The sequence below is a fragment of the Manis pentadactyla genome, chromosome 4 (genome assembly GCF_030020395.1).
Source record: "Manis pentadactyla isolate mManPen7 chromosome 4, mManPen7.hap1, whole genome shotgun sequence".
In the NCBI taxonomy this organism is placed as follows: Eukaryota; Metazoa; Chordata; class Mammalia; order Pholidota; family Manidae; genus Manis; species Manis pentadactyla.
This window is the reverse complement of record NC_080022.1, coordinates 134458087-134480683: the sequence shown is the minus strand read 5'-3', so window position 1 is coordinate 134480683 and position 22597 is coordinate 134458087. Positions and strand designations below refer to the sequence as shown.

Sequence of the window (22597 nt, the reverse complement as noted above, 5' to 3'; positions counted from 1 at the left end):
TGGCAATTCTGTGTTTAACCTTTTAAGGACTGTTTTCTAATGGCTGCATCATTTTTTTTCCCCATTCCCACCAGGAATGCACGGAGGTTCCAATTTTGCCACATCCTTGCAAACACTTGTGATTTGTGTTGTTTATGTTAGCCACTCCAGCTGGTGTGAAGTGGTATCGCACTGTGGTGGGCCTGCTGCTTTTCAGTCATAGGCTAATAGACTCCCAGCCTGTTGTTGCTAGATGGCAGCACAACAATCATGTAGCCCAATTTGTTTATTTCCTAGGAGAAGCAATGAAGGTGAAGAGAAAAGTGACTCACCTAAGGTCACAATTTGTAAAGGAGGCAGAATTGGTACATATTTTTTTCTTTTAAGAAAGTAAAGAAAGCTAAAGCCAGATAGCCAAAAAAAAAGAGAAAGGGGTCTGATGTTACTTTCTAAAACCTAGGAGAAGTTTCTGCAACTATACAACCCAGAAGACGGGAACTAATAACTAATAACTGATAGTCACAAATAACTATGTTCATGTCTTAGCTACATAGCAAAGTAGGCACTTTCCATTCACTTCCCTGTTCACTGCTAACAACATCCCAGTTTTGCTGAATTGTAAATGTAAATAAAAGGTTATGTATCCTACATCCTATAGGATCCTATATCTAACTAGCATCATAACTAGTGTAAGTGAACAGAGAGACATCCTTGGATGTCTGGCACCCCCAAGCCCTTCCCCCAAGGGTTACTCAAAGTAGCATTTCAGTTTGTGTGAGAAATTAAAATAAGGAACTCGGGAATGAGGAAGACGTTTATATAAAAAAAATAGTAAACAATGAAGACAGAAAAAACTGAGTTATTCACGCCATTTGAAATGAATGTAAATGTCAAAAAATAATTTTTGATAAAGATGCACGATGTAAAATTTGAATGATGGCCTGAAGCTAGAATACTAATTGATGCCTGCAAATCTGTGCTCTGTGGCCACGGTGAGTTCCGCGGAGGCTTCCCTGCTGCCGGCTGCTGGTGACCAGACCCAACACCCAGAGCATGGAGGGGGCGCACGCGGGACACACTTGCTCTAAGCCCTCCCAGGCCTACTCCTGCTTCTCGCCTGATGAACTAGAGTTCCTTCAACCTTCCCTCGGGTCCTCTTAAACTTTTCTGTTTCTGGAGTGTGAATGACACTTTTCCCTAGTTTTAAGTGGAGACAGTTCTCTATTTTATCGCTTTGGTGGGGGCTGTAGTGACCAGGAGTGGCGTGAGATCGCCATCTTGGATCAAGGGCTGGAGGGCCACTTCGGCGCGGACTTGGGGCGCGTCCCGAGGTGAAGGCAGTGAAGACATAATCGCACGTCTTTGAACACTTTCCAACCCTCTCCTCCTCCCCGCCGCTCCTCCCCCAACTCTCGGTCAAAAAACAGATTACTCCAACCCCTAGGCCAACCAAAGCTGGAGCGGGGAGGATGGGTGGCCTCTCACGCACTCCTGCGACCCAGTCATACCCATCCTGTCCTCCGGCGCCTCGGGCTCAGCTCCGCCAGCGCGGGCGCCGCAGGGAGCGGGGTGGGGGCGAGCGGCTGGGGCTGTGCCCGGGGCGGGCCGGGAAGCAGGGTGGCCGCGGGCAGAGGAGCCGCGGAGGCCGGCCGGCCTGACACCACCTGGCGGAGTCCTGGGGAAGAGCCTTGGGGGCGCGCGCTCTCCCGCGCCCAGCGCACTCCAGCGGGAGCCGCCGGGAGCTCGCCGTGCTCGGCGCCTCGGGAGGTAAGTGCAGCACGCAGAGCCGGAGTCGCGGCACGGTGGGCGGTCCCGGGCCGGCCCGCGCTTGGGAAGCTCGGGCTTGGGCTGCGGTTGGAGGGCGGCGCCCAAGTTTGTTGAAGGCCTTGGAGGGCGGCGGGAGCGGCGCGAGCGGCGCAGCGCTGGGCCGGGGTGGCGGGGGGCCGGGGCCGTCCGGGGCCGCCTTCCCCGGGATGCTTTGGCGAGAGGCACCCGCGCGGCGCACGCCCCAGCCTTGGCCCGCGCGCTGCGCACTTGGCGCGCTCTGGCCGCGGTCCCGCCGAGCACCAACCTGCCGCGGCCGCGACCCCGGCTCAGCGCCTTCCTGCCCGCCGGGGTCCCTGGCAGCCCGCTCGCCCCGCGGTCGTGCCGGGTCACGCCGGCAGGTCGCGCTCGGCGGCCGGCCAAGCCCGCCCAGCACCGCCGCGCCCCGGGCCACCCCGCCCGGCCTCTCGGTCCTGCACCCCTCGGTTCCCCATCTCCAGCCGCTCGCTATTTTCACACCTCCCAGTGCCCCGGCCCCGGCGCCTGATTCAGTGCTTAGTAATTAATTTGGCGTTTCAGAATGGTCAGCGGGCTGGATAATGGGCGCATTCATCCCCCGGGCTAATCTGAACAGAGGTGGGAAGAAAGGCTTTCACAGACAGAAAATGCCATTCGCTGAGCGCTCAAAGGGGCTGTCACTCCCAGAATAAATCGCCGCCGCGCCCGCCGGCTTCTCTGGCCATTTCCATACAGCCCCGGCCCGCGCCGCGGACCCGCCGGCCTCGCCTCGGCTCCCGGGAATCGCTCACTCGAGCGCCTCCGACGGGAAAGTCGGGTGAGACCGAGACCCAGGTGGGGGCCGAGGGGAAACAGGGAAGCAGGGGGCTTGGGCTAAGGCCGCCGGGGACAAAGAGCTTGGCTAGAAAATCAAATGCTGAACTAGAGGGAGGCGCGGCTAATTCAAGGCGCGGACGTTGGAGCTGGGGCTTGGGGAGCATCCGTCTAAAACTTCGCGGTTCGCAATAGTGGAGGGCCCGCGGCCCAGAGCTGTCCGCAGCGTGCCCGAGGTCACACAGCAAGCTTCTGGATCTCCCCAGTTGTACGTGGAATCTAGTGTACAAGCCCAGATCGTAGAAGCGGGGCCCGCTGGTGCAGTCCCGACCCTCACTAGACGTTTAATTCCGAGAGCCAAATGAGCTCCTCTGCCTGTGGGCTGGGGAGGTGATACCGTGCCCTCCGCGGCCTCCCGCTTGCCACTCCTGCCTGGAGCCTAGGGTCTGCCTGGGGGGCATCAGCTGAGCGGGTGACGGCGGCTTTATCTGACCTCTTCTGGGCCCGGGGTCGCACTGAGCATTGGGCGCAAATGGTCTAGGAGCTCTGACAGCTGGGGCCTTTCCCTGGCGGCGCGCCCTCCCCTCTGACGAAGCAAGATTCTGCACTGCAGCCGCAGCCCCAACCCAGCGGACCGCGCACGGACAATGACCCAGCCAGCAGTGGAGTCTCCGGAAGGGCGGGGAGGGCTTGGCTCACCCAGGGTGACGCTTTAGGCACTTGATTTTCCTGCCTTCGGGACTCACTGTGTGTCCACCTGGCAGAGCCGATTTGGCCCTGGGCCCTTCCGCCCAGTGGGACGCTCCCATCGCAGAAAGAGAGGGAAGTATGCTCTAAGGTCGAACCTCAGCTGGGTTGAAAGGCTGGAATCACAGGGAAGCAGCTGGCTGGAAGGGGCGTGTCTGGAATGGCCAGATAGGTGTCCCAGGGTGTGTAGGGGATGGAATCTCAGTGCAAGTCACTCCTGCCTTCTGAGTCTCAGTTTCCTTGTCTGCAAAGCCAGGATGAAGTGAGATCACATTTGGCTCCCAGTGCAGGGCCCTCAGTGAAAGGATTCTTCACACCACTCACACCCCCAGCCTCCAGTCCAACCGCATCGCCTGCTGGCATCTCTCCAAGGCTTCACCAACACCTCTCCTTGGAGTGCTAATGACTCCCCCAGTTTTTTCCAGGCTGCTTCCACCCACCCTTGCTGCCTCTGGGTTCTAGTATCCAGCTGTCCTTGAAACCATACATTCTAAGAGCTGGAAGAGGCCTTTCAAAGATTTGAGGGTCATTGTACAGATGGTGATACGGAGATCTGAAAGGCCTTGCTGGTGTCCTCCAGCTAGTTAATCAGAAGACTTGGACTAGAGTGGATTTCACAGCAGAGTAGTGAGAATCTCAGGTCTGGGTATCAGCCCCCGCCCCACCCCCAGAGAGCTTCCCTAGGCCTGGGGCCCAGAAATCTACATTTTAAACAAGCTTCCTAAAGCATTTTGACATAGATGGTATAGGCACTATAGGGGAATGCAGGCCAAACTGGGCTGTTTCCCCAGAAGCCCCATCTTTCCAGGACCCTGAGCTCTGCTTGCATTCTGTGCTCATATTTAATCAACAGAGCAGCCTTTATTGACTCCTATCCCCACTGGAGGCCCATTGTGGGTGGGGGCTATTTCTAGGAGATATACCTCAGGATTCGCTGAATGTGCAGCCTATGACAGAGCAGCTGTAGGTGAGGTAAGCACCCTACTGAATGAGGAATTGTCTAAGTGGGCCATAGACTAACTGGACCTCGAGCCCCCAAACCTAGGCGCTAACTTTGATCGACACACTTTCACAGGTGGACCTGACACTGTGCACTGCAGGCCCCACACAGTACCAGTATGCCCAGAGGTCCTCCTTTACCAAGGCAAACCCTGCCCACACCTGGGACAGAGCAGTCTGCCGCAGGCAATCATGCCAGCAATAACCCAGGTGCAGCGGTGGCCCGGAATACCCAGCACCTGCCCCTTCACTGCTCTGGAGATCAGGGGAGAGAAGATGTGAAGGGGAGGGGGCAGGAGAAGGGCTACAAGAGTGGAAGAAAGAGGATGGGGGAAGGAGAAGCTTTTTGGAGTTGGAGGGCAGGGGAGGGGATGAGTCCCTATTTATGTAAGCCGTTTGTAGCTGCGGATTGTAAAACTGGGCAGGATTCTCTGGAGTAATTCATAGTGTTTGGACAAGACAAACATTGTTCTGCTTTAAACAAACCTCCAGAAAGGTCAGCCTGGTTCATCCCTTTGCTGCGAGTCGCTGAGACTATCCAGATGATGAGAAAATCAGATCTTAGCTGAAGGGGCCCAGGCAGGAGGCAGCTGTCTTCTGAGCTCTTTGGATCCAGGGTGAGGGCACCAGCCTGGGGAAGGTCCTTGGCTCCCACTGAAAGGGGCTGGTTCCCACTCTGGAGCTAGGAGATGCAGTGTGTGTGTCACAAATTAGGAGGTTTGGGGGCCAAGGATCATCTGGGTTTTAGAGCAAGGCTGACATGACCTGCAGTGTGCGTCATCTTTGTGCGGATGGTGAACTGATGGGGCACAGAGGTTCAGGGGTGCACAGCTGAATTAGACCCACTATCCTCAATCCCAGATGTGCTCCTGGACACCAAGAAACCCCTGTTCCTTACATATGGATGCACTGCCTGGCTCCCCTGTATTCATTTAGCAACATTTTTGAGGGTCTTTAAGCCAAGCTCTGTGCTAGGTGTGCATTACCCACTCCAATCCCTCCACCCCACCCCGCCCTGTCTTCATTGAGAAACTTCTCACAATTCACTTCCAGCCTCTCTACCACCACCATCACCTCCACAGGTCCCCCGACTGAGACGCAACATATACCAGTTCCCAGAGAGCACCTGATAGCAAGCCGGTGTTCTACAAATGTGAGCTGTCATTGTCGTTGTGATTATGACTGTAACTGTGGTTGTGATTATCACCATGACTGTGTGTGATGTGTTTATGGTTGTGATTATAGACTCTACTCTTGAGGGATCTAGCTGACCCCAAGCTGAAGTGGATACTTTATTGATATTTATTACTCATGCTCATTGACTTATTATTAATTAGTAATTAGTAAAGTACTATTGACACCAAAGTCCAGTCTTTCTGTAGTGCTAGCTGTCACTGTCCCATGCATACTCTCCAGCTGCCCTGGGCAGTTTGTCATCCTCTCAAGAGGGTGGTGGCCCTGTGGTAACCATGGTGATGCTTACGACACTGGGTTAACTGGTTCCACACAATGTTTTAAAAAGTATATTTGTTTAAGGGCTTTGGACAGCTCAGTGTACTTTCTTATGTTTTTTACTCAGTACTCCTGAGATGCATGGAAGAAATGGAAGGAAAGAAAGTGGGTTAGGGAGGCGACAGATACTAATAGTCTCCACATTTTTCCAGAAGGTGGAGTTGATGTTCAGAGAGGTGAAATGACTTGCCCACTACCTTATAGTCAGTTCAGGCTGCTATAGCAGAATACCACAGACTGGGTGGCTTGAGCAACAAACATTTATTTCTCACAGTTCTGGAGGCTGGGAAGTTAGACCAAGGTGCTGCTGGTTTACTTCCTGGTGAATGCTCTCTTCCTGGTTTGCAGACAGCCACCTTCTTGCTGTGCCCTTACATGATAGAGAGAGAGAGATCAGGACTCTCACAGATCTTCTTAGAGGGCTCACTTAGAGCCCTCACACCATCAAGAGGGCACACTTTTATGACCTAATCACCTCCCACAGCCCCACCTCCTAATACCATCACACTGGGGATTAGAACTTCAACATATGAATTGGGAGGTGGGGGACATAATCATTTAGTCCCTAGCATCCACTATCACAGGGGTGTAAAGGTCAGGGAGTGTGTATGACTGGGGCACAGTCCAAGTGGTCTTTTTGGGCCCGCACCGCCCTGCTGATCCCCCAAGCTGCTCCCTGCAGACAGGGCTGGGAACCTGGGCTCTCTGGGGGACCTCACAACTTGGTGTTCACCCGGGGCTAGGAAGTAGCTCCCTAGGCTGGGTCATGCCCAACCAGTGTGCACCCAGTTTCTGGCATCATTCTGGGGGCTAGTGTGATGGCGCTCCTTGTCTGATGTTAGCATTGGTGAGAGAGAGGTCCCCTCCTTCCCCTGACATCCTGCTTTCCTTTAATACCTTATAATGGTTGAATAATCCACACACTCACCCAATCTGTTTGGAATCAATCATTCATGTCTCCTTTCATCCTATACCACCTCTTGGAATTAAGTTCCCTAAATTTGCTCCCTGTGTGACATGCTAATATCTCATGTTACTGACATTTGGGTAAAATAACCATTCCACATAGTTGATTTTCTGCAGTTAATAGAAGCTTACTTCTTTAAGCATAGAAACTATTTTTGTAGTAATTTTTCATGAAAAACATTTTTCCATCAAAATCATGATTTTTTTTCCCACCTAAGTTAGCAGGATCCAATTGAGCGGGTGTTCCCAAGGTGTGGTTGAATGGCACAACCTATTTTGATGACTCTCTGCCATCTTTAAGAACATCAGCTTTTGGGAAAATCTGCTCAGTCTTCCTGCCTCAGTTTCCTCACTTGTAAGCTGGGGACACTGTATGGACACTCAGTGTCCTATTCTCCTCTGGGCTCTAACACAGTGATGGCCTGGGGAATTTGGGTGGACCTGGCCTCAATCCCTGGGTGGGGGTTGGGACAGATTCTACTATCAGCAGTCACTTCTCCATGTAACCATGTCCAGCGGTCACCCATTCCCCCAAGGATCCTAAATGGGAGTCTCTGTGACCCTGGGAGCACAGAGGATGCCTGGCCTCAGCTTACAAACACTCATAAGTGAAGAACTTCTGCCTTCTCTGTGGATTAAGCCCCTGATACTAGGGCTACTCTTCTCTCATGCACAGAGACTGCTCACTTAACTTCTGGACTGTTCTGAGTCGTAAAGGGTAGTGCTACCCTGGCCTCTAGAAGAGGGGGTTTACAATCCCCTAATAAGCTTATGCCAAAGGCACCGAACTCAGCATTGTGGGAGGTACAGCACAGGGAGATGTGGTCACTGTTCTTGAGAAGAAGACCCATAGGAAGACTTCAGGATCATTTCAAGACCAGAGGGTTAGCAGTCCTCTTTTTATTCCTTTCATGCACCCTAAGCTTGCCTTGTAAGATTTGGGGACTCTTAATTTTGGCATTTTAGGATTTGTTGACTTACTAGGTTTCTCAGCCACTGTAACAAATCCCCACAAACCTGGTGCTTAGAACAATAGAAATGTATTCTCTCGCAAGTCTGGAGGCCAGAAGTTTGAGATCAGTACCGCTGGTTTGAACTGAAGGGCTGTGCTCCCTCCAGGGCTCTGGAGGAGGACGGGCTCCTTGTCTCTCAGTTTCTCAAGGCTGCTGAGCTTCCTTGGCTGGAGGCTGCACCTTCCTAATTTCTGCTTCTGTCTTCACATGACCTTCTCCTCTTCTATCTTATCACACCCCCCTTTGCCTCTCTCTTATAAGGACACCTGTGATAGCATTTGGAGCCTCTCTGTTAATCCACAGTGACCTTTTCATCTCAAGATCCTTAACTTCAATGCATCTGCAAAGACCCTTTTTTTTTTTTTGCCATGTACGGTGACATTCACAGACTCCAGGGATGAAGACATGCATATCTTTTTGGGTAGCATTTTTTCAGCCTACCACAGCTGGTCGCCATCATCGATTGTTCATAATCTGTGGTCTTTAGTTGATTGATTTAATGAATTTTTGGTGCACTCCTATTCTGTGCCAGGCAGTCTGTTAAACACAGGGGACTCAGGGGGAAAAGACATAGGTTCTCCCTGAAGAAGCACATAGATTAGTCAGAAAAACAATATGGTATTAAGAGCTATGGGAAGAGCAGCTGGAGGTACCCAGGATGGACTCTGAAAGTTCAAATTCCTCATCAGAGTCTGCAAAGCCTGTATTTCCTGGCCTGTACCTACCTCTCCCAACTCCCCTCCTACCACTTCCCCATCTAGCTCACCAAACCCCACCAAGCCAGCCTCCTTCCGGTTGCTTACACATGCCAAGCTCTGCCTCTGGACCTTTGCAGTTGCTGTTTCCTCTGCCCGAAATGCATGGTCCCTCCCTGCCTCACCATAATCCCACAGCTCCCTTCATCGTTTAACTGCTCTCCTGGATCCTTCTTAGGGAGGCCGTGACTCCCACAGGTATCTTGTCTAAAAATCCACCTCCCTTCCTGGCACTCTCTGTGTCCCTACCTCTGCTTTATTTGTGTTCCTACACTTATCATAATCAAATTGCTCTTGCCTGGGCCATCTCCACCTCAAGCATTTTGAGATACGATCATTAGAACTCCCCAGAAGATCCTAAACAGAAATGCATCCCATTTTATTTCCAGTTCTCTTTCTGAGAATATGTGTAGTGTTTTGTTTTATTTTATTTTTTGGCCTTAGTAGTACATTAGGCTACATTTCAAGTGGACAGAATGTGTGTGGGGGTGGGGGAGTGTTCGTCTATGGGGAATATGTAAATTGAGGAGCCATGTTTCAGTTGTCGTCATGACTGGTATGTGTGAGGGGTGGGACCTACTGCCATTTAGTGGACAGGGATCAGGGATGCTAAATGTTCTGTAGTGGGCAGGAATGTTCTACCAGTGACAAATTTTCCAGCCCAAATGCCAATAGCATCTCTCTGGAGAAATAATTTTAAGGAAACAGTTTGTATTTGAGTCCTAAAGAAGTATTTTTCACCTGTAAGTGATTACCTTTCACCCTCTATGAATATTTCAGGTTATTTCTCCCCAAATACATCACCTTCTACTCAACCTGTCTGTTTCTTGGCCCATTCACACAACCTCTTGAGACTTTACAGTTCATCCCTTTTCTATTGGCACCACTCCAGGGCCACTGCTAAACTCTGAGGTTTCACTGAGGGGACTCCCGCCTTCAGATTTTGTGTACATATTAAATGAGCTGAACCCCAACCCTGAGCTCAGAGGCCCCCCTTTTCCTCCACTAGGAGACCATCCTTTTATTCATACCCTTTGTTTCTTCTTCCAAGGCCAGTCTTCCATCCATGACAAAGCTTCCCCCATGGTGACCAATTTTCTTTATTTTAATGGCATTCAGGGTGGGACCTTGTCAAAAGCTTTTTGCAAATGAAAATAAATTACATCTGCTAGTTCCCCTTATCCACAGGCATGTTCACCCCTTCAAAGAGCTCTGGTAGATTAAAGGAATGGGTGGATTTGGGGTTTGTATGGGTTTCTATGTCCAACTCCTGAATCCTGAGCCAAGAAGCCTGCATTAGGGGAAGGCTGAGCTGCAGCTGCAGATTCACAACACTGAAGAAACGAATAAAGCTTCAGGAACCCTACATACTATATAGGCCTGTTCATCGATGCTTTAAACCTTCCCCAGAACTGTCTCATTTCCTTGGAGGAACCTGGGAATCGCTTGAGCAATCCTCCCTGAGGCTGATCAGAGAAGCTGGGCTCTAGAAGACTTGAAATGAGAAGATGCCCTTAATTCTTCCAGGGTGAGCAATCTAGGAGCTAAATCTGAGGATCGTGAGTATTAAAAAAACAAAAAACAAAACCACCCTAAACTATCATATACAGGAGCACCTACTCTGTGCCAGCTTCTTTCAGGTACATGTATTTAATCACCCTGATAAGCCTCTAAGGTAAGTGTGGTGACCCCATTTCACAGTGAGAAAACTGAGGCTCAGATGGGTAAAGGAATTTACTCATGGTCACACAATTAGTAAGTGGTGCATTGGAACGAGGGCTTGTCTAAATCAAATTTTTCTTTTTCTGAAAGAGAAACAATCAATCCAGGCCACGCTGGCCCCTGTGGAGAGGCCAGATGCCCAGATCAGTTTCCTCTGCTGCTACAACTCCCAGCCCATGTTGGGAGTCCTGGGAACCAAATCATTTAATGCCTGTCCTCTTAACCCAACCAGACATATTCAGAAGCACAGTCAAGCCAAGTCACAGCTCATACTTCTGGTCAACCTGAATCCCTTCCCTTGTCTAAGATGGCTGAGACCTGTTTATGTAGGGACATTTCTAGTTAGCCAAGCGTGGCTTGGCCATAGGCACTAAGAGCTCCAAACACTGGAACCAGACCATTTTAGTTAAAATCCCTGCTTCTCTGCTTACCAGTGATGTGATCTTCAGCAAATTACTTCTCTGGGTCTCAGTTTCCTCTTCTGGAAATGGAGGCAATAATATACCCAACTGATGAGGTTGTTATAAATGAGTTAATGATTAATAAAGCATGCTTGACATACAGTAAGCATTATATAAATGCTTGATTTAGAAATAAAACCCTTAATCATGCCCAAGATGAAGGCCCCTGGGTCATCTCATTTCTCTTAAGCCCTTCCTTTCTTCCTGTCCTCCTTCCTCGAAAACCAGTAGCTTGTGCTGTCTAGTGCCCCCCGTCCTTGGGATATGCCCCCCTTACACCCTCAGGCTGTTCACTGACTGCTCTCCACCATCTTCCTGCTTACCCCCCAGCCTGGCCCTCCCTGGGGGCCCCACTCACACTGCAGCCCTTGTCAGTAGTGCTATTCTCCCCCACTGCACATCCCCATGGCCCAGGACCGAGGAACTGTTGTCCTCTTTGGTCCCCAGTGCTCCTTTTAGCTTTACTAAAACACCACTGCCACCCTGCTCCTTCAAGGCCAGAACTGCACAGCTATTCCACCTTCCCTGTCTCATCCTTGGAATCTCCTCCTCTAGGAGGAGGTCACTCTTCTCTTTCTTTGAAGACATCAGCACTTGGCTCAGTCTTTACCTCTGCCTCAAGCCCTGATGCTGGTCCTGAAAGTCTGGGAGACCCAGGTGGGCAGCCCACCTGGCACCCTGACCTTCTTATCCTCACTCACCATCACCTCCGTCTCCCTGCAGAACCCACCCACCTCTCACTCTCAGCGGGCCTTCTCATCACCCAAGGTGCCCCTCCCCCAGACTTTTCAACTCAGACATCCAGTTTGGGACCACAGTGTCCTCAGTGATCCTCCACCACATCTCCTTCTATCTCCCTGAGTCCTCTAGACCAGCTCTGTCCGATAGGACTTGCTGTGATGATGGGAATGTTCTTTATTGGTGCTGGGCTTGAAATCTAATTCTTACTCAATTCGATTGAAAGTGCTTCATGTGGTTATTGGCTACTGTACTGAACAGCTCTAGACCCCTGGCCTCTCTATTTCCTCTTCCATCTGTGTTCTGTCTTCCCTTCCTTCTCTCTTCAGCTTTGCATTCATGGTCCACCGTGTCAGCCACCCTCTTCCCCTTGTCCTGTCCTACGTCCTGGAAAAAACCCTTCCACTCTAGATCACTCCACCCATTCCTCTTTCTCCAGGTCTGCACAGGGGCTGCTGAGCACTGCTGGGAGGTGGGGAGGGGGGTATCCGGTGACTTTGCTGGTTGGCATTCTTTCTCACAGATGGTCCCTAACCTGATCAGAACCTTGAGTTCTGTCTGGCAAGCATTCTCCTCTTCTCCAAAATAACCCAGTCAAGCTCCTCACCTATCCTCACACCTCCCATGGCCCCACTGACTCCTTCACTCTCAGCAGATGGTGTTACTTCCTACTCCATTAAAAAAAGAGCAGCTTTCAGACTGTCTGACCACCAGTTTTACAAGACTAGGCTTATCTGTCTTCAACCTCCTCTCTCCTTTTGCTCTTTCCTATTAACATTTAGGCATGTTCAAATAGCCTTATCTTATCAACAACAATAAACATCGCAACTCCCTCAATCCCATGTCACCTTCCTATCACCCTATCTCTTTCCTACCACTTCTTTTCACACTTCGTGAAAGTTGTCTACACTCACTATCTCCACTTTCACACTTACCATTCACTCCATAACCTGAGGCCTTCTGGCTTCTGTCCCTACCACTCCTCTGTCACAGCTAGTCAAGGTTACCATGACTTGTAGTTTAATCCAAAGGTCTTGTTTCTTTTTATCTTGACCTTGAATGCATGTGACACTGTTCACCACCCCTCCTTCCTTGATACTTGCCCATTGGTTTCCAGGACATCTGAGTTTACTGGTTTCCCTCCTACTCTGAGTACTTCTAAATTTTCTTCCAACTGCCACATTCCCCTCTTCCTAGAGTGATCCTCAGGCTTCCCAGGTAAGGGTGGGCTCCAAGAATGGTGGTTTCCCTTCCTGATGCATTTCTTGTGGAGACACCTGGGAATTTGCTTTCTCACCCAAGAGCCACACAGTTGTGTTTTGAACGCCAGTTTGCACTGCGGATCCTGCAGCTCAGGGCCTGACATGCATTTTCGGGTATATATTTATAACCCCCACTTTGAGATGCTCTCACAACACTTGGACATCTGTTTTTTTCATTCGTCCCCCTCAAAAGGCAGCATGTTTTAGGAAGGGACACTGACAAATTACAGGGCAATGGGAGAGGCAACAGAGTGGTCAGAAAACAGTGTCCGCTGAGATGTCATTAAAAGAACTGGGAACATTTTGCCTAGAAGAGATAAAAACTGAGGGATGACAGAAGGGCTGATTCCAAACATTTAACTAGGCAGAGCCATGGTCTGGGCTGTTGTGTGGGGACTGGACTTGGACCAACTGTAGAAGTGACATTTTTCTGGACCTGCAGGATACAAGGTGAAAGTCCTTTCCTTCAGGAACTACTAATGAAGATAAGATTAGACCTAACTGACCACAACAAAAGTAGAGGGTGCCCCCAGCCCCCAAGATCATTGGCCTAAGCTCAGCTGGCATTGTAGAATAGCAGCACTCCAGGAAGTGCAGTTTCAAATTTGCTGCCATGCAAGATCCATCAGAATGGGACAGAAGCAACATAGCAGGAGGAAGCCATGGAGAGCACTGGGCAAGCCAGTGCTGTAAATACCCCAAAACAGACCCAAGTGGGGTGGGTGGGTAGTGAGCTGGGCACCAACTGGCCTCTTTGAGACCCGTCCTTGTTAGACTGTCTTTTCTGGCTTGTGTTTTGGTGCAATGCTATCAGCTTACACTGGGCCATCACAGACACTGCCCATCCGCTAAAATGTTAGCGGATATTGTTGAGGATGTTTGCTCATTATCTCACATTGTGTTCCTTTTATGAGGCCCCCCAGGAGAAATTCCTGTCTGATTTTAGTACCAAGAATAGTTGTAATTCCCTTGAGTAATAGGTCTGTTTTTATCTCATGGACACTGGGAATTGTGTAACTGACACGGTCTCCTTTTCATTTTGGCTGCAAGAAAGCTTAGGGACAAATTTGTGGCCCACCCACAGGAGGTGAATAGGGCATTCCAGGGTACATGTTTGTTTTATTTGTATCTCTACTTTGTCTTCGTTTCTGGTTTTTCTTTCTTCTCTTAGCTCTCATTCTTGCTATACAAAATCAAGAACATAGAAGCAAAGATAAAGATCACCTGTAATCTCACTATCCAGAGGTAACCAGAATTAACAATATTGTCTTTTTATGCAGACTCTAAGAAAACCCCAAAATGATAACATATTGTACATAGTATTTGGGGGGGGGCATAGTGTTTTGTAATTTGCTTTTTTCATTTTATAACATCACAGGCATTTTACTCTGTCATTAAATGTTCTTCTTTAAATAATTCTAAATTTCTTTAAAGATCTAGCAATTTAATATTAGCAACTAACATTTCTCCATCCACTTACTATGTGCCTGGCTTTATGTATGTACATATACATATATGTGAAAGTATATTCATATAGGCTATAAGAACATACCTATGTATACATGTTATGCACTATAATATTCATGTGTTAACTGATTTGATGTTCTCAACCCTATGAGGTAAATATTGCTGTCCTGTCCCCCTTTTACAAAGCCAATTTACTCTGGCTGTAAAGCATGTGCTCCTAACTGCTCTGTGCCTTGCAGCATATAATTGGGATTTCACAGCCCACAAGGGTTAAACATTTCATTTATCTCCTTGCACCTCACTTTCTTATTTATGTCATTTTTGCCATGTTTTAAGTACCTTTATAAGTCACCTGAAATCCTCTCTGCCAGGAGGCAAGGCAGAAATAAACATTGTAGAGAGCAATGAAGGGCATAAATGGCAAAGCTAAAGTGTTACCCCAGGCGGGAGGATGAATCCAGCTTGTCCTGCAATGAAATTTCGTTGGGCTGTGGTGAACTCCCATCTCTGAAAGAGCTGGCTCAGGTGGCCATCTCTCCGAGAGGCTGGGAAAGGCCGTGTTCCACGGAGACTGAGCTGGGCCAGAGAAGCCCTGAGGCCCCTTCCTAGGTAGGTTCTTAGAATTTATGAAAACTCCAATTGATAAAATGAGGCACTTAGTGGATAAACTGCAGCAAGTCAGCTTTTGGGCTAGAACCAGGACCCTGGGCTTTCAATCCAGGTCTATCAGTAGGTCACTTGTCTAAGAATAACAAACCAGCAGCAATTCAGTTCCAAACTCAAAGCCCAGTGTATTCTTTCCCCAAAGTTCTTTGCTGCTGCAAGATGGTCAAAGGATGCCGTCAACTGTCTTCAGCCCTTTTGTTAAAGTGGCAGAGCATGAGGCAAGAAGAAGCTGGTGTGGCCCCTGAGGATGCCCCATGAGACTATGATTGGGTGGGATTATCCATTTGACAAATATGAGGAAAGGAAGGAGTCCAGGTTTCTACTGTATTTGATGTTTACTGGCTTAGGGCTTTTGGGCAAATTTCTTCACCTCTGAGACCTCGGTTTTCTCATCTGCAAAATGGAGCGAAGACCTACTCAAAGCTGTTGTGGGGCTTCCCCGAGATATGATAGGGCCTACACCCTTGAAAACCTGAGCCTGGAAGTACCTATAAGCCCGCCTCAGGGGGTCTGCGGAGGCCCAACAGAATCGTCTGGGAGGGGCGTCGGCGGCTGCTCAGGTGCAGTCCGGCTTTGCTCCCCTTCAGCCTCCAGCCCACCACAGACCCCACCGCAGGAAAGGAGTCGCGACTGATAGGCCCAGGTGACACCTGGAGGCGTGTGTGTGTGTGTGTGTGAGAGAGATAGTGAGATAGCACCCCTTCTCCCCAGGCTCCTCCTGCGCACGATCCCGGGCTGTCTGCCTACAGGGGCACGGCCCTGTACGCGGTGCCACTGGGGCCATCAGGCTAGGTTAGAGGGAGGCCCCACCTCCGCGCGGCAAAGGAAACAAACACAGATGTGTTTGGCTGGGAGCCGGAGGGAGAAAACCGTCCCCTCCCCCTGCCTGCGCGCCCCCCCCCCCCGCCACGGCGTGGGGCCGGCGGAAACCTGCGGGGCTCTCCCGGCGGCGCGTGGCCGGGGCTAGGCTGACAGTCCCCGCGAGCTCCTTCTCCCTCCCGGGGTGCGCGCCGGGCCCAGCCCCCTCTCCGGGGTTTCCCCGGTCGCTCTTCTCGCTTTCTCTTTGTCTCTGCTTCTCTTTCTCGGGCTCCCCGGTGCCCACCCGCTCGCGCTGTCGTCCTGCCCGCGTCCCCGGCTGGTTCCCTTTAACTTTCTTCTTTCCCGGGGTTAAAACTTTGCTCGCGAGCGGGCGGCTGCTCGCAGACATTATTGGCCGGCGCCCCGCCCGGCGGCCCCGCCCCCGTGCGCCCCTCCGCCCCCCACTCCGAGCGCGAGTGGCTGCTGCGGCGGCGGCGCCTTCGGGGGCGTGCGTGCGTGTGTGTGAGTGCGCGCCAGCGAGCGTGAGTGTGTGTGCGCCCCGGGCGCGGGCTGGGCAGCACTCCGACCGCGGCGGGAGCTGGGCGGCCGCGTCGTCAGTCGAGCGAGCGAGGCGGCGGCGGCGGCAGCCGGGCCGGGGCCGGGACCGGGGCTGGGACAGCGGCGGCCGCGCGGGGCATGGAGCAGGCAAGCCCGCACTGAGGCAGGACGCGCCTGCTAGCCGCGACCTAGAGGCTCTCCGTCGTCCGGCGCGCGGGCTCCCCAACCCGGGCCAGGCAAACTTTTCTTTCTCTTTTGCCCTCCCCAGAGGTAAAGTCCCTAACGTGGACTCTCCGGCGGGGACGCGATCTAGGGCAGCGGAGAGGGACCCCAGGCTGCGGGAGGAAGCGGCGAGGGCTGTGCGGGCTTGGGGGGCCCCGCGCTGTCTTGTGCCCGAGACTTTGGGGTGCGAGGCGGGCTGGCCGCGGACGGCAGACGGGCGGGGGCATGTCCCTCGGGCGGCGTGGAGGCGGCGGCGGGGAAGCCGAGCGTTCGCCTGCGTCCCCCCGGCTCCTCGCCCCGCCGGGGAGAGGGGGCACGGGCTGTGCGGGTCCCGGGACTCGAGGCTGTGGGGAGCGAGCGAGCCGCCGGCCGCGGGGTCGGGACCGGGAAAGCCGGCGTTCGACCGCGCCCCCGCTCGCCGCCGCGCCGAGGGGTGGAGGGCGCGGGGCGGGCTGGTTGAGCGCAGCTCCCCTCTCTCTCTGCAGGCGCCTTCTGCGGCGGGCGGACCGACTCCTCGGCGCGGCGGGGCCGGGGCAAGCTGGACGCAGCATGATGCGCGCAGTGTGGGAGACGCTGGTGGCGCTGGCAGCGGTGGCGTGCCTGGTGAGCGCGGTGCGCGGCGGGCCCGGGCTCAGCATGTTCTCGGGCCAGGCGGCGCAGCCCGACCCCTGCTCTGACGAGAACGGCCACCCTCGCCGCTGCATCCCCGACTTTGTCAACGCGGCCTTCGGCAAGGACGTGCGCGTGTCCAGCACCTGCGGCCGGCCGCCGGCGCGCTACTGCGTGGTGAGCGAGCGCGGCGAGGAGAGGCTGCGCTCTTGCCACCTCTGCAACGCGTCGGACCCCAAGAAGGCGCACCCGCCCGCCTTCCTCACGGATCTCAACAACCCGCACAACCTGACGTGCTGGCAGTCCGAAAACTACCTGCAGTTCCCTCACAACGTCACGCTCACGCTGTCTCTCGGGAAGAAGTTCGAGGTGACCTACGTGAGCCTGCAGTTCTGCTCGCCACGGCCCGAGTCTATGGCCATCTACAAGTCCATGGACTATGGGCGCACGTGGGTGCCCTTCCAGTTCTACTCCACGCAGTGCCGCAAGATGTACAACCGGCCGCACCGCGCGCCCATCACCAAGCAGAATGAGCAGGAGGCCGTGTGCACCGACTCCCACACCGACATGCGTCCGCTCTCGGGCGGCCTCATCGCCTTCAGCACGCTGGACGGGCGGCCCTCTGCTCACGACTTCGACAACTCGCCAGTGCTGCAGGACTGGGTAACGGCCACCGACATCCGCGTGGCCTTCAGCCGCCTGCACACTTTCGGCGATGAGAACGAGGACGACTCGGAGCTGGCGCGCGACTCGTACTTCTACGCGGTGTCGGACCTGCAGGTGGGCGGCCGCTGCAAGTGTAATGGCCACGCAGCCCGCTGCGTGCGGGACCGCGACGACAGCCTGGTGTGCGACTGCAGACACAACACGGCCGGTCCGGAGTGCGACCGCTGCAAGCCGTTCCACTATGACCGGCCCTGGCAGCGCGCCACGGCCCGCGAAGCCAACGAGTGCGTGGGTGAGTGGGGCGCCGCAGGGACGCGGGCGGCGGGCGGGGACTCGGGCGGCGGCTCTCAGGCCTCGCAGCCACGGCTTCTTCGGAGCGCCGGCAGCTTCCGCACCCGCGGATCGCCCGCTGCGTGGAGGTCTTGGGAACCGTGGGAGGCGCGTTCCGGGATGCCCTGGACTGGGGAGGGCGGAGAGTGGTTCCACTCGCTCGCGTGGCGCTCGCCTTGGATGCTCAGATTTGCGCCCAGTATGAGGTCTGCGAAGCCAAGAAACACGAGAAATGCTTCGGGGACAGGGTTTTGCAGAAAATTTGCCGACTGGTGCCTCCAACGCCAGATCCAAATGCAACCATTCATTTCCTTCCCCTCAGTTTGGCGGGACCTGGGATCCACCTCCTCACTCCCTCCCCCCTTTCCTAGTGCTGCAGCTGGGCGCGTTGTTGGGGACCCCAGCCTGATTACCGGGAAGTTTCCGCTCCACAACCACAAATCGCTTGGGAGATGGCAGAGGGCTTTGCAATTGGGGGCCAGTTCGATACCCAACGAACATCGCTACATTTGTCTTAGGGTTTGGAAAACAATTTTGTTTTCCTTTGAATAGCAGCGTATTTGTGTTAGCAAAAGAGTGGTGTGATTTAAATTCATTAGTATCTGCAGATTACACAGGCGAGTTCAGTAATTATTTTAAGCTAATTCAGTCCTGGTCCAAAAAAGTGTATCAGATTTTTTTGTTGTTGTTAGCGTCAGGTTTTGGTGAAATTAAACAGTTGTGCATTAACTAAGGGCCTAGCTTTTCACTTTTTAATGGGGTTTCAATTCCTGAAAGAGAAATCTGACAAAACCGGCCCTGGTGAATACTGATGGATCAGAAGTGAGGCTTTAAAAAAAAAAAAGAAAAACCTATTTCTGAATTGTACAACTTTGCTGCTGAAGAAACTCTCAGGCATCAGTTTCTCCCCAGCCAAAAAAAAAAGTGTGTGTGTGGGGGGAAGGTAATAAGACAATACCTCACATTTCCAAATCCTCTATTTTATTTTAACGAAATTTATTTAGTCCATGAATGTATCATTCGGTGTGCATCCCTTGTGAACATACAGATTTTCCCTTTACCTCCCCCCGGCCCCAAATGGCCAGTGTGAATCTCTTCAATGGCTTCAAGTGCTGAGGCTCATTGCTAAGCTTGCTGGTCCCCACAAACACACGTTTTGAGATCTGGTTCTGATTAATAATGTCATGTTGTCGAATACTTTGTGCCTCATGACTGTGGATGCAAACTTCTGAGCAAGTGAATGGAAAACATGTCTCGGAGAGCCGGGTGGCCACTGAGGCCCAGCCCAGTCAGGCGTCCTGGTCTGCAGAGGGCTGTGCCTCCTGTTGCACTGGGCGGCCTCCATTTTTACACTCAGTGTGGTCTGCTTTTGCAGACCTAATTGTTCATCCCCCTCCTTTAAGAAACAGAACTGTTTGCCAGTTTGAAGAGACTTTTTAGGATTCCGAAGCTAGATAGATAGTAGTTACACCCCGACTTCGTGGTCTTTGAGAACAAAATTCCTTTGATCTGCCCAATTCCTTCAGAAATGTTAGTTTTTCCCATCTCTTTTCTTCCCTCCCTTTCCTCTTTTCTTCTCTTTCTTTTGTGCTTAAAATCCCTTTATTGGCACTTAAAGGGCCTCCCAGGGTTTTGCTATCAGTTTTAGTTTGTGTGTGCATATGAAAGATACCTTCTCATTGTCACCATTGGGGTTTCATTGGACAAATGCAAGTGAATGCGATGAGGAGAATAAACTGGGTGCTGTGTAACATTTTACTGCCTTGGAGATACCTCTTAGCGTTGGTATAGCTCAGATTCACCACCCACCCCCATCTTTCCCTGTCACATTGGCTGTGGAGACATAACCCAAATTTGTTGTAACAATGATCATGCACTTGAAATAATCTCTATAGTTCAGGATTTTGTCTTTTGACCAAAGCACTAACACAAATTGGATTGAATGGGTTTTTTTAAAGCCAAGTTGAGCAATTAACATATTAACTAATGTAATTAGTAAGCGGATTTTGTTCAGGAAGTCTAATTAGGCCTAATAAGTACATAATCTACATGACAAATAATCAGTTAACAATATTTTCTGGTTTTTACTGAAGTTATTTTACTTCTCAGTAGTTAAAGTATCTACATTTTGCCAATTATTCAGTCATCCCATAAAAGCAAAGCCAATTCAACTATGTTAAAGTTATTTATAGTTTCCTTTTTGAATAGATGTTCTAATACCTTGTAGATATAGCCCCAGGAATGTCAGATTGAAGTTCCCATAAAGTCTTAATTGAAGCCTTAGTGATTTTTCCATCATTCCGCAGAAGAGAAAGCCAGCAAAGACAATTTAGAAGTGATTTACAATTAAAGGTCGAGCTTTTTATGAAAAGGCTGTGTAGTGGAGATATGTGAAAGAATTAGTATTTGACAGGTGTTCTGAGACACTACAGGGCACTGTGCTTGGAAAATGCATTAATAAATCCTTCAAACACTAACTTTTGTACTATCAGCGGCTCAGATTTTCCCCCCAACATAATCCCATCTTGTGAATTTCACACTGTTGACATATAAAGTCAAGCTACCCAGATTATTTACAACTAAGGCAAAGTAAAGAAGCATAGTTTTTGTTCTAAAAAAATCAGTCTTGATAAAAAGTGAAGCATTATTACTGTGCTATTCTGTCTTTGCCTTTATAAACTAATAAAACACAATTTTTAATTGACTAAAGTGACATCTTTCCCTAGATTACCTTCCCCCACCCCAGGAAAAAAACCCATAGAACTTTAGTAAACACTTACGTTATTATTTGACTAAATGATTTTTCTACATAGGACTGAAGTACTTTCAGATTATTAGAAATGCATATATCCCATAGGTTTTCTTCAGTGAAGCTTTCATTTTGGTGTCATTTCAAGCTTGAGTTCTCTATGGAATAAAAGTGAACTTTTGTAAAGTCCAATTTTATTTTAAATGCAATTTTGTATTTCTTCTGGAAAAAAAAAACCCTCAAAAAATATGAAAGACAGGACTATGTATAACGTTACAGCCTTGACAGCCCTCGGTGGAATAACTAAATACTTTCTTCTGCCCATATGTGTCAGCAGTGTTCACATGCTTTTATACACATGTGCATTTACATCCATCGTGTAAAGACGCATCCTTGCATGGTGGGGGTGTGTATACATTCAAGGGAAAATGCATGAACAGTTTTAAACCACCTGGATTGCTAGGTCCTATCCCCCACCCCCATTCCTTTTTTTCAAAAGAGCATCTGAAGACCATATTGTGTTTCATAAGTTATTGACATCAGTTTTAATCAGTGTCCCCCTGACATTAGAGCTGTGTTAGTGTTTAGTGCCTGACGAAGCATGCTGTTTAATCTTACTGTGGGGATGTCAGCATGAACCCCTGCCTGGTTTGTGACAGGGTGAGCTTACGAAAACTCGAAAACTCGTTTTGCGAACTCAGTCTATGGTTTTGCACTGCCCAGCTGAAACCCAAAACCCACACAAAAGACTTCTCTGCAAGATGAGCACCGTGCTGGGCTGGCCTCCTATGGCCATAGGTACCTGCAACATAATGCTAGTAATTGTTTAAACATGGCTTTGGGATGAGGGTCCTCCTGCTGTACATGGCTCTGGTGCTTGGGCCTACCATCATCCCCCACAGGAGAGGGAGGTTATATTGGAGGTGTTACCATTAAAAATCCAATGCCCCGCTAAAGACTCTTGCAAAAATCAGAAGGCTAAAATTATTTGCTGCTTAGTCTGGAGTCTGGCACATAGCTGTAGATCAGTGAATGTTTTTATAGTCATAGTAATTATTATAATTATAGTCATTATGATGATTAACCCTTAAGGGCTTATGTTTTGCCAAACCCTCACATTAATTTAGTCATTTAATCATTGTGACTATGCTAATAATAGGCTGTATTATTGTCCTTATTTTACAGATGAGAAAACCATAACCTAGAGACACTAAATGGTTTACTCAAAGCCATATAGCTTAGTAGTGATAGTGCTTGGACTCCAGCCTGATGTTTATGCTTGTTTTATTACACCCTCTGCTATTTCCCCATAGGATGGATGGATGGGTAAGTGAATGGCAGTTACATACCCATATATGGGAGAAAAGTGGGAATAACCTGTTACTTCTTGCTTGAGTTGGAGGCAGTTCCCTAAGTGTGTCATGTTGTATTATATTTATATTTGTTATATTCAGGCATACTTAAATATGAAATTTTGTCATGTTGTATTAAATTTTATTTATATTTGTTATATTCAGGCATACTTAAATACTGTATAAGAAAGTTGTTCTTTTTTTTAACCTGCAGGCCTAGTGGGAGTTGGGAGTTAGGAATATAAGTGAAGAAGGTTTAAATATTGCCTTGTGGGTTCTCAACATCCACAAGTATTGCCGATGGCCAAGTCTTCCTTAATTTCAGGGTCTATGATCTTTTCCAAACAGGGTGGAACAGAGCTTATAATCACACAGTCCTTTGTAATAAGGCCTTCCCCTTTCTCCTTATTTCACAGTGTCCCATTGCTTCT

The 22597-nt window shown here is 50.4% G+C and overlaps 1 protein-coding gene across 5 annotated transcripts in view; it reads left to right on the top strand.

Annotated features, from left to right (window-relative positions):
* The first annotated feature begins 1567 nt into the window (after positions 1 to 1567).
* The window catches only part of NTN1 (netrin 1), a 207451-nt gene continuing 186421 nt past the window's right edge, over positions 1568 to 22597 (top strand). For 3 of the 5 annotated variants that reach the window (XM_057500879.1, XM_036896157.2, XM_057500880.1), the window contains exons 1-2: positions 16229 to 16508; positions 16946 to 18027. In XM_057500879.1, coding sequence (XP_057356862.1) covers positions 17010 to 18027 — 1018 coding nt within the window. In that variant the 5' untranslated portion in view covers positions 16229 to 16508; positions 16946 to 17009. The other 2 variants (XM_036896158.2, XM_036896159.2) reach the window with 2 other exon arrangements.